Source organism: Rhinolophus ferrumequinum, chromosome 7 (genome assembly GCF_004115265.2).
Source record: "Rhinolophus ferrumequinum isolate MPI-CBG mRhiFer1 chromosome 7, mRhiFer1_v1.p, whole genome shotgun sequence".
Classification (NCBI taxonomy): domain Eukaryota; kingdom Metazoa; phylum Chordata; class Mammalia; order Chiroptera; family Rhinolophidae; genus Rhinolophus; species Rhinolophus ferrumequinum.
Window position 1 is genome coordinate 16,241,944 of NC_046290.1, and position 12,886 is coordinate 16,254,829.

Sequence of the window (12,886 nt, forward strand, 5' to 3'; positions counted from 1 at the left end):
GCAAGAGATGAAGGCAAGTTCTTTGTTTTGCTTATGAATATCCAATTGCTCCAGCATCAGTATCCTTTCTCTACTAAAGTGCTTTTGCACCTTTGTCAAAAATCAGATGTCTATGTGGGCCTATTTTTAGAATCTCAGGTTTTTTTTATATCAATCTATTTCTCTATATTTATACCAGCATTGTGTGTTTATTACTGCAATTTACAAGTCTTGAAATTGGATAATGTTAGTCCTCCAAATTTGCTCTTCTTTAAAAAAAAGAAATTGTTATTTTAGGTCTTTTGCATTTTCCGTTTAATTTTTATAATTACCTTGTAATTTATATATAAAAGCCTGTGGGGATTTTGATTGGGATTCCATGAATCTTTAGATGAATTTGGGGGAAACGGACATCACAGCAACCTTGACCCATGAACCTTGTATATCTCTACATTAATAAGTTCTTCTCAGTAATATTTTATAGATTTCAGTATACAGGTTTTGCTGAACTCTTTTTGGATTCATAAGAGATGGGAAGACTCAGGGCAAACTACTGCTTCCAAGATTTGAGAGACAGACAGGAGGATAGAGAGAAGCATGGCTTATGATGAGTAGAAACTCATGAGCAGAAACCACCCCGGAATCAGTAATGGGGTGGGAAACCTGAACTGGAATTGACAAACTGCTGGAGTCTCAGTGCACACAACTCTGAAAATTAATAACTCCGGGGGACCCAGTCAGATTGCAATTCAATATTGTGAGATTTATCTGCAGGAGCTCGACCTGGTTTCCACAGTAAATATCTGAGAAAAATTCCCTTATGCTTCTGACAAGGGGAGGAGAAAGGAAGCATTTTGAAATACCTCTGTTCTTAACAAGAGAAATACCTCTGATCACTCTGTTCTTAACAAGGCCTGCCCTCAAAAGAAACTAGTTACCAGAGCCCAACTGACCTGGGGAAAGGGAAACATCTACTCCAGCCAGCCCTCTTTACCATCCCATCCCAAGTAAGGAGGGAGAAAAATTGAGAAATCCCTGTGAGGTTCACAGTGCAGAGGCGTGAGCTCACTGAGAAACACTGGTACTGATCGTGGGCTATAGGCCACTGCCTCCGTCGCCACACCTAACCCTCACATTACTGAAGGACTGTTACGGCAGCACGATTTCCCAGTACGTCATGTCTGGCTATCAAGGGGGAACAAAAAATACAAGGCTTACCAAAAGGTGAAAAGCACAGATTGAGGAGACAGAGTAAGCATGAGAACCAGACATGGCAGAGACATTGGAATTATCAGACTGGGAATTTAAAACAACTATGACTAAAGTGGTAAGGGTTCTAATGAATAAAGTAGGACAACATGCAAGAATAGATGGGCAACGTAAGCAGAGAATTGGATGTCCTAAGAAAGAACTAAAAATAAAGCTAGAAGTAAAAAAACAACATACCGGAAATAAAGAATGCCTCTGATAGGCTCATTAGTAGACTGGGCGTGGCTATGTAAAGAGTCTCTGAGTGACAGCATATATTGATAGAATCCTCAAAAACCTATACATTCAATCTTATATAGTATTAGTCTAAACCCATAGACTGTGCAACAGCAAGAGTGAACCCTAAGATAAACTATGTATTTAGGTGATTATGACATGTCAATGCAGGTTCATCCATGATAAAAACAAACAAATAAACAAATTAATTAATTAACTAACTAATTAATTAAAAAGTACTCCTGTGTTTCCCCCAGAATAAGACCTAGCCGGACAATCAGTTCTAATGCGTCTTTTGGTGCAAAACTTAATATAGGACCCGCTCTTAGTTTACTATAAGACCGGGTCTGTAATATAATATAATATAATATAATATAATATAATATAATATAATATAATATAATATAATATAATATAATATAATATAATATAATATAATACCGAGTCTTATATAAGAGAAGACCGGGTCTTATATTAACTTTTATTCCAAAAGATGCATTAGAGCTGACGGTCTGGCTAGGTCTTACTTTCGGAGAAAGACGGTACTGTGATGAGTGATGTTGATAATAGGAGAAACTACGCATGTGTAGGGGCAGTGGGTATATGGGGAAACTCTGTACCTTCTCAATTTCTTGGAAACTTAAAACTGCTCCAGAAAAGTGAACAACTGATAAACACAAAAAATAAAATAAAATAAAATAAAAATAGGAAATTGCGTGAAACACACTAATAATTTGCCCAACGTTTATTCTTCCTAGGTATAGTCTATGAAGCTACAAGCCTATTAATTAGCCTTTTTGAAACACTACACCTTCATTATAAATATCACAAATAATCATTCTTCCAGTGTCTTGACTCAAAATACTGAATAGCTTTGATACTTTCATTTAGCCAGTACATCTCTTATACTGTCAGTTAACATATTCCCTTGCTTTTGTTTTTTCCTACATGAATTTCAGCTCTTTTTCTTTTCCTATTCTTCATTTCATGCAAAAGAGTATAAAATGTCTACTAACACGTTTTCTTAACCTTAATCTTTCTTATTTAAAATATAACCTACAGGGTGTTAGATAAATTAATTTTCCAAAGCCCACTTCATCAAGACCCAAATCAATTAAAATTTTTAGACATGTCTACTCCTGGGAAGATAATATCTGAACTTTTATTTTATCGCAATATCTGAAACCAGATGATTTTTTTTTATTCTACATTATTTCCAATTCTTTATTTAATTTCAAGCCTGACATGTATCTTCTTATGTGTATAAACTACACTCCCATTAATATATAATTCCAAATAATGTCTAGGTGATTATACTTTATTAAATTTTCCTCACTAGTGAATAGTACATTGCTATATACATATAGGTCTATCAGTAAACATTTATTGAATTAAGGAATTAGTATATTTAGAAAAGAATCTTTCTAAATAGGTTTGACTATTAATGGTGAACAATAAAAGCTAAATTTTAGAGTGTGAAAATATTATGTAAGGGAGATGTACTTGTTTAAAATTGCAAACAGAGTTAAAGTTAGAAGGACTCGAGTGGGTTGGGACCACAGTAGAGACCACTGTCTCTTGGAATGAAAATGCAAAAAAATTAATGAAATTCTGTCATTTCCAGTTAATAAATTTCATTTTCAAGAAATCCTTTCAAAAGCACATTTCCTTATTTTAAGTCTCAAAAATAATTCAGTATGATTGTACAAAGTTTAAGAATTATTAAAGCATCCCTTAGCATTCTGCTTTCCATAATTCCTTTAGACGAGTGTTTCTCAAACTCTGATATACATTCACATCTCCAAGGGCTCTTGTTAAATATCTATTGTGTGTGTTCAAAAACTATGATGGATATTTAAATAAAAACAAAAATATTACAGGAAAAGACACATTGCTATTAACCCCCCGCAAAATACTTCTCCTCACTTCAAGTACACTTATCCCATCATTCTTGCCACTTTCTGAAGTAGTTCTGGAAGTCCTCTTTCGTGAGTGTCTTTACTTCATCCTCCATCATGACAACGCTCTGTGTCATGTATCACACATCACTTCTGGTATGGCAATTTCTGTCAAATAAAATCATTACAGTGTGTCCTCATCCACCTTATTCACCAGATCTGGCACTGTGTGACTTCTGGCTCTTCTCCAAAATCAAATGACCATGATAGGAAAACGTTTTGAATTGATTCAGGACATCGAGGCAGCCATGACAGTATAACTAACTAAAGAAACTCACAAAAGAGGACTTCCAGAACTGCTACAGAAAGTGGCAAGAAAGATGGGATAACTGTGTTCAAAGTGAGAGGGAGTATTTTGGGGGGAATTATTGGCAATGTGTCTTTTACTGCAATATTTCTCTTATTTATTTAAACATTCACCATATTTTGTAATCACACCTATGTTCTAATTCAGCAAGTCTGGCGTGAGGTACAAGATTCTGCATTTCTAACAAACTCCCTGTAATGCCAATGAGGCTTGACCAGAAACTCTGAAGAGCAAAGCTGTAGATCTCTAAACCTAAAATAATCTTCAGAATGTTTTTACGACTTTTTCTGTTTAGTACCTCACAGCTCAAGTATGTAGCCTATTATACTGATGGGAAAATAAAATATAAGGTGACTACTGTGGGAAGATGAGAACATTATTTCTAAATACTCAGTCTTTTTCCAGAATTTTCTTTTTTTAATCAGAAGAATCCATCTGATTCGAGTCAGTCCACACTACAGCAATTATTCTCCTGATTATACTACAAACTGCATTTTCCTTTACATGTACATTTTAATGCATTTGTCTCACTGAACCTTATTTTATTTTTATAATCACAGAGATTTCATTGTTCTGAAATACTTATTGCAACCATTTTTTCCCATAATGTACTAATTTTATTATATAGGATGCCAACACCGATCATAGAATATAATATAATAGGCATTTTGGCACATCTGAGCTATTAATTAAGTCTCCACACATCACAGGTGATCAATTAAGCTGCAATCCACCCTTGGTTAATAAAAGGAATTAGTCATTCTTCAGTCAGTTGATTATGTTGATTAAGATCTTAATGTACCAAAGCTTTTTTCTTTAATTTTACCATTTATTATAGTAATAAAAAATGCTAACGATTATTGAGACCAAACTTAAGCCTCTATGGATGAACAATTTTAATCCTTTTAGAGTTTCACAGTACCAATACAGTCTAATGAAATTTCAACAGTAAGAAATAAAGGTACATTTTTCAGGTGTGTTTATACAATTAAAATGAACCAGTGAATACTAAATACTTTCTTTTATGTGTTGATACCATTTTATACATCCTGTGTAAAGCACTATGTGAGATAATTGAATCAAAGCATTACACTAAGGACTCAAATAATATGAGTCCATATGCTTGATCATATTTTCCAAGAGTTCATTACACATTACCTGCTGTGCTCTAATGTGACAGAAAATATATAATTCTACATTTAATATTTATCACTCCATTTTAAGTATGCATTTGCATATGAATCTGTTTAGACTTTAAAGCAGGGTCTTATGTCATACATTCAAAGTTACTAATATTGGGATTTGCATAAAATATTCAATAAATATTTTTAATTTGGTTGAATATTGTAATTCATTCTGAAATACTTCAATGAGTAGGAAATTTGTTTCCTTCCCCTAAGAAAACACAACATCATGTCAAGGATCATTTACACCACTTTTTGCTTATACCCTATTTATATACAACATCACAGAACTCACACAAGATGTCAGTCAAATAGGCAATCAATACATCATAGCTGAATGAAACAGCAACACAAAAGTTTGCTAGTGTCAAATAAGTAATCAAGTATTGCTAAGGATGTTTACCAATGTAGAGAGACTTCCAAGAACCTCTGATCCTTGCTCTTCTTCTCAGATTAAAATTCCCCTTCAAACAAAACCATTTGATATGAATTTTATTTTCCAGGAATGTGACCTGTACACAAACCAGTAATATATTTTTCAGTTATACTATGTGGTAACATCATAACATGATAATTTGCAAAATCAAATATAACCCATATAAATTTGGGATGGTGGGTGGATAAAATCATATGGCAAGGATAAAGAGAAGCATTAGTAAGTGAGACATATACCTTGGTGTGGCCACTTTTTCTAAAATTCCTGCTAACAGGCTAAAAAATGGCACCCAAGTGTTCTTGCTACTTTCTCAGCAGCCTTTTTAAACTTCAGTGGTAAATGTGACAGTCCCAGATGTAACTTGATCCACGATCAAGTTGGCCGTGCTAATACAGCTGTGACATTACACCTGCGGTTCCTGGAAGTCTCATTCTACTGTGGCTAGGATTTATTTCATTATGTGGAAATTGGTAGCAAAGATACTCTCAGTAAGAACTCTCTCCTAACTCAAAGATGTTGAGATAAAAGCCATCTGGTACCCAATTTTCTTTGATCCAGGACTTGAACTACTTCTGAAAATCAATGAAGAGATGGGGAGAGAGAGCTTGGAAGTTTTATTAGCATGAGGTTGGTGCAAAAGTAATTGTGGTTTTTGGAATCATTTGTAACCTTTTAAACTGCCATTATTTTTGCACCAACCTAATAATTCCTACCCAAGATGGGGTGTCATTCCACATTTAATGCATTATTAGTAGAACGGTAAGAAAAAAATCCCAGAGCTGAAAGAAAGAACCCGTTAAAGATAATTTCCAAAGTTACTCCTATGAATACCTTCTGTGCATATACTAATAAATGGTATGTAAACAATCACTATATACTTTAGAGTGGTCTGCTATGTGAATGTGTAGAACACGCACTAAATTACGATTAATTGTATTGCAAAATGTGTTTTTGCTGTTATACCTGTAAGGCTAATATACGTGACACTCATTTGTGGAAAAAATAGTCAAGGTATAAACATGTAGATATATCACTGGCCATTAAAAATCTACTTAAAATTATGAATACAGTTATTACATGAGAATAAACATAGTGATCATAAGACAGTTCTTTGTGTCATGCATTTATGAGATGGTCAAGCTGAAATAAAAGCAGACAATTTTATCAGCACCATTTTTTAATTCTAATTATGCTTCAATATTTGTACAATGCTAAAAAGCCCATTTGTGGATAGCCTATCTTATCTCTATGTGGAGGCCTATTACCTAAAAAAGGATTAACTCCTAAAGTATGTTTCTGCAGCTGAAATGTAAAATTGGAATATCATTGTGTTAGTTAACTTTCACTTTTTGAGAGCATAAAGGGACTAGATTGTAATTTACTTTCTACTTTTCATAATGCTTTGGCTCAGTGCTAAATAGTACTTTCATCCAAGTTTTCAACTGAACTAAAAAGATAAATCAAGGCTTATTTCTTTGTTCTTTAATATTTGCTTATTTAACTTTGAAAGGTATCAGTACCTAAGTATAGACTCTAGACTAAAACATACTATTAGTTTTATAAATACTTGGAGAATTAGGGTATATTATAATGAGGCACCCCAATGAACTAGTTGTGCATCGTTGTATGTGTGTGATTTTTCTTTCACACATCTCAGTGGAGTGGGTTTAGCATTTTCATTTTATAAATGGGATCACTGAGGCTCAGAATTGTTCTTTCAACAATATTTATGGAATACCGTATTTTGCTATATGGAAGTGAACAATACTGAAGTGATTCTCAACACCTAAGAATTGACAGTGTGAACTGCAAAAAGAGCATCTAATGCAAACATAGGTGGCCTAAGACATCTTTTGGGAGGAAATCATGTCCCAGATAACGCACAAGTAAGAGGACCCATTGTGTGTGTATGCGTGTTGTATGCAAATAAGTGAAGGAGTTAAACTGAGGTCTGGCAACACAACAGGATGGAGTTGTGTGCCTTGAGTTGGAATAATGGATCATGAGTATGTAATGAGCAGGGAAAAGAATGTGCAAAGCTGAAGTGGGTTGGGGGAAGAGCATATGCATTGGCAACAGGAAATAATTTCATTTTTATTGTATAACACAACCTAAGATGACAAAGCTCAAACCTAAATTTAGGTCCAGATCTGTTAAAAGATGGAGCGCAAATTGTTTGATCCTTGAGCCACAATTTTCTGTCTTAGCCAGGGCTGTGTTGTAACTTTCATGGGCCTAGGGCAGTTTGCCTTCGTGGGCTTATATTTTGCAATTCCATTCACATAAAAACACACATATTATTGTTATATATTAAAGTGTTATCTTTGACCTGTAAGATCATTTTTCCCCTCTGATTTTTAAAGACATTAACACACTTTCCCTAAAAGTATTGAAGGCCTAAGCTCTGTGCCTACTCTGCCTAATGGAGGGATTGGCCTTGCCCTTAGCAGCAAGAATATTATCAAGTACTTTTGAACTTAGCTTCAGAAATAAACTTTTTGTCCTGCTAATTCATCTGACAGATAAGAAAACAGTCAAACAGTCTCAAGAGTAATATTATATGATGTGCTCAGTCTCAAAAAGTGTCATAACTATCATGTTCCCCCGAAAATGAGAACTAGCTGGACCATCATCTCTAATGAGTCTTTTGGAGCAAAAATTAATATAAGACCCAGTCTTAAGATCGGTAATATATTATATTATATTATATTATATTATATTATATTATATTATACGATACTATATTATATTATACCCACTCTTATATTAAAATAAGACCTGCTCTTATATTAATTTTTGCTCCAAAAGACACATTAGAGCTGATGGTGTGACTAGGTCTTATTTTCGGGGAAACATGGTAGAAATATAACTCAGGTCATCAGATTCCCCTTGTACTATTCTGAAATATCCTGCATAACTTAATAATGAATCAATATTATTATGATTAAAACATGCACTCCAATGCTCTTATCTAGAAGACATCCTTGTGAGCTTCCAGTTTGCAGAGCACAAATAAGATGGACCCACTGGGAGCGGGTCCCCCATTTCTGACATGTGGGAATGACCTAGAGTTCCTGGAAGTATTTGGACACCTATAGTAAGGTTATGTATACAAAAAAAATATTTATTAAAAATGCTAATGAAAATGTGTTTGGGCATGTAAATGCCACAGATTGCTTTTGACTTAAAACATATCATTGACATATTGAATTGTAAGTATAAATTTACCATTCAAGTCCCCTTGAGAACCAAGATTCATTAGCTTTTTTTCCTTCTTCTAAGAATCGCCTTGAAGGGAAATATGAAATTCGTTAAGGTTGTAAATTAGTTAATAAAGAAAGGATTTTAAAATTTTCCTTAATAAGTGTGACCACATTTAGTGGGTTGTGCCCCGGACGTTCCCTTCGCTCACTAACACACACCCAGCTGGGCCCCACCACTATGAACCCCCTGCTAAGCCGCTTGGAATTCCATCTGAAATACAGCTTTGGATCTTTCATATTACGTCCCCCTCCCCAATTTTTTCTGTTTTGCCTTTTAATTGTTTTTAGTATTTAAGAAAGCTTCATTTTTTTTAAAATTTCTCTTTCTGACTCGGTGCTTGCAACTTCCAACACTTCCACAATGATTTTCCTTCCGCTGCTCGATAAGGCATGCACGCTTGATCCCGTCACGGCCACATTTAGCACACATGGCTCCACCACAGGCCCTGCTGACCTGTTTTTCCGTTTCAGACAACCTCCTTAGAACTTTAGGTCTCACAGCAGGAACTCCACGATGTCGGCCTGGGCACACGCCACAGGTGGATTTTGGTGCTTTCCCAACCTTTTTGGTGTAAAGGTAAATGATTCTATTGCCAGGGGTTTGGGACAGCCTGGCTTTGTTCGCTGTGCTGCAGGACTGCTTCTGATGGTATGTCAAATGCTGGACCATACTGAATGCCCCAGGCCAGCTCAAAGACTGCAGGTGAGAGATCCCGGTTCCCGTATCCCTGGATGGTGGCCAATTGTAACGGGACAAGAAATTTTGATTTTCATGTATGTGTATCAACTTTTTTTTTTTTCTACTTCAAACACCAGTGGGGAAATCATTACTTTCATCTTTAACCTTTACAGAGTAGTAGCGTCTATAAATAAGTGTGCTTCACTAAATCACTTGGTGCCTAAATCTAGTATACTACAAAAACAAAACAAACAAACAAACAAAAAAAAAACAACGGAATTTTACATTTCTTGGAGGTGGTAAAATTTGTAAGCTTTCAGACATTAAAAGAGATTATGCATTGGTTCTTGAGACAATTATATACTTGACCCATATTCAATTCACAGTCACTATGGGAACTGGAAAAATGGATCCTTTCAGTAAGAATTTGGTGGGTTAAGATCAGTGCAAGAAACAAATTCTGGAATATTAAGACACAATCTATAAAATGCAACTCACTGAGTTAACTGCAAACTGCTATTTCAAGTAGAGCACTGCTCACATATGCTAGCTCCCATGGATAGATGCTTTACCTTCTTTATATACCTCCCACATGTATACATAATGCCTTCCAAATTTCTGCATGGGGATACTTATCACATGATTTTACATCCTGATTTTTTGACTATTCCTCCAAACATGTATTCTGCATCTTGAGGAAAGGCATCTTTTTATCACTGTGTGTGCGTGAGTGTGTGTGTGTGTGTGTGTGTGTGTGTGTGTGTTAAGTAGAGGAAGGATTATCATGTAGCATGAATTTCCATTTCCATTTGAGGGCATTTTAACTTATTTTCCTGCCTCCTACCACCTACTAGGAAGATGGAATCCTAGAGACCTGTGGGTGGGGAGGTGGGCTAAGGGTGTACAGAAAATAAATTAAGATTTTATTTAGATTGAGTTTTCTCACTTTCTTTCTCCCACAGGTCAGTTATGGAATGAAAATAAAGAGTCACAAAAGAAGGGCTATATCTCAAGTCTGAATTTTCTAGAACGGAAGCCGCCTGTATTCATTCAAGATTTTCCTAATTTATTTGTGTGTAATTATGTATACTGATCACTTCCATAACTTATTTTGGATTACAGTAAAACTCTAAATCCTACCTGAGGGTTTGTTTTGTTTTGTTTTTTAAAAGGAGTTAGGACAAGTACCAGGGAAGAAATAGGACATCTGTGGGATATCCACAGTGTGACGATAAGAAGTATAGGACTTCAGATAACTAGAGGTATCAGATTCTGCCCTTCTCAGCTTTAAGTGTAAAAACCATTCAGTTCAGCCTGTACCTTTTGTCATTGGATTCTAATGTAAATCAAGCAGAACATATTTATAGATCTATACAAACACACAAACACACACACACAGTAGGCCCATACCTCTAATACTGAATTTAACTTAAAGCATCGCAGAACAAAAGTACATAGCAGTGGGAAAAGGATGATAAAACTGTATGAGGACACACACACACACACACACACACACACACACACACAATATCACTTAAGATCATGAAGATTATAGTGGTTTTCCGCAAATATTTAATATGTGTGTTGTGTAGTACAAACATACATTTTAAGTGTGTAATTATAAAGTGTGATTACAAAATCACAGTTAAAAGAAAATGTATAATTCAAAGAAACTAACAAACATTGGTAACTAACCAAAACCAGTTTTACTACACTTGCCAAAGTCTGTGCAGATAAAGTCTATGAATATAAAGAACAAGATTCTAATTTTTATTTTTAATTTGATTAGCTGGATTTATTATCAGGAAAAATGGATAATTAGAATATGATAAACTATAATAAGCTTACAAAAAATGGATAATAAGGATATGATAAACTATAATAAGCTTACAATAAGTTGCATTATATTTTTAGAGTTAATTATTACAATAAGTAATTTTCTTCCAAATACTAGGAAGCTTTGTATCCTCGCTTGTAGGCTACCAGAATGGATAACAAAGTACAAACTAACGACAGACCTTCTTAAGAAAAAAAATAATTTTGAATAGAAAGATAGATATGGGTTGAAAGTAAAAGGAAGTAAAATATTTAACATGCAAACTCTATAAAAATCTGGACTAGCTAAATTAATGTCAGATAAAGTAGACTTCAGAACAAGAAATATTACCAGAGATAAAGATATTATACAATAGGGCCAATTCACATAGAAAATGCAACAATCAATGTGTCAAAGAGCTTCAACATACATTAAGCAAAAATTGATAAAACAGAAAGAAGAAATTTAAAAATCAATAATCACACAATTAACAATAGGCATCTTCAACAATTCTCTCAACAATATCAGAATATGCATTCTTTTCAAGTAGACATATGAGCTGCAATAAGAAGACACTATTCTAAGCCACAGAACAAGTGAGTATATTTAAGAAGATTGAAATCATACATTTCTCTGACTATAACAGATTTAAATTAGTAACTAATAAGAGATCTGAAAACTCAATAAATATTTGAAAATTAAACAACTTTTAGATGACCCATGGGTCAAAGAAAAGGCACAAAAGAAATTAGAATATATTTCAAATTGAAAAAAAATATGCTTCAAAATTTGTGGGATGTAGCTAAAGAAGTTCTTATAGGGAAATTTATAACATTAAATATCAATTTCAGTAAAAAGAAACATGTCAAATCAATTATCCAAGCTTTTCCTTTAAAAGACAGTTATGAGAAATTAATTCCAAATCAAAGATTCAAAGGTATATATATATAGCCATAAAATAAATGCATATATATATATACACATATATATATATATATCTCATTACATATACGAATTTCATAAGAAATATCATTAATGAAATGAAAAGACAAGCCATGAACTTGGAGAAAATAACTGCAAACACATACTCATAAAGAATGTATTCATATTACATTGAAATATGCAACTCAATCATTAAAAACACACAACCCCATTAAAATAGGCAAAATACTTTAAAGACATATAACAACAGCAAATATATATATATATATATTTATATATACTCATATATATGTGTATATATATATACACACACATATATATATATATATATATATATATATATATATGGCAAAAAAAGCACATAAAACTGTGACCAACACCATTCATCAGTGGCATGAAAATCTGAAAATTAAAACCACAATGTATACCAACCACTACATTATATTAAAACTAAAAATAAAAGTTTGAAAAGACATTACCAAGTGCTGGTGAGGATGCAGAGCAAATGAAATTTCCAGTCTTGCTGGCAGGAAGGCAACATATTATAGCTACTTTAGAAAACAAATTGCAGTTACTTAAAATGTAACATATAAACCTAACATTTGACACATAACATTGCTATCCTAGGGATTTGTCCAGGAAAAATAAAAACATTTGTTCACATAGAGCCATATTTACATGGTTATACCCACATTATTCATTATTCATTATCATCAAAAACTGGAAGCAATCCACATGTCCTCAGATGAGCAAATGGACAAACCAGCATGGGTGCACTCACACAACGGCATGCGCTTTATCAATAAAAACGTAGGAACTATTTATACATGCAATACG

General features: G+C 33.9%; 2 protein-coding genes across 3 annotated transcripts in view; both read right to left on the reverse strand.

Moving 5' to 3' along the window:
* Positions 1–12,886, reverse strand: part of LOC117024421 (cadherin-10) — a 147,611-nt gene that overhangs the window by 90,691 nt on the left and 44,034 nt on the right. The window lies entirely within an intron of this gene.
* On the reverse strand, positions 1,129–9,282 carry LOC117025116 (60S ribosomal protein L34-like). Its single transcript, XM_033110892.1, has 2 exons — positions 8,944–9,282; positions 1,129–1,164 (listed from the first exon to the last, which is right to left on the reverse strand). The coding sequence occupies exons 1-2, from the start codon at positions 9,280–9,282 to the stop codon at positions 1,129–1,131; spliced, it is 375 nt and encodes a 124-aa protein (XP_032966783.1).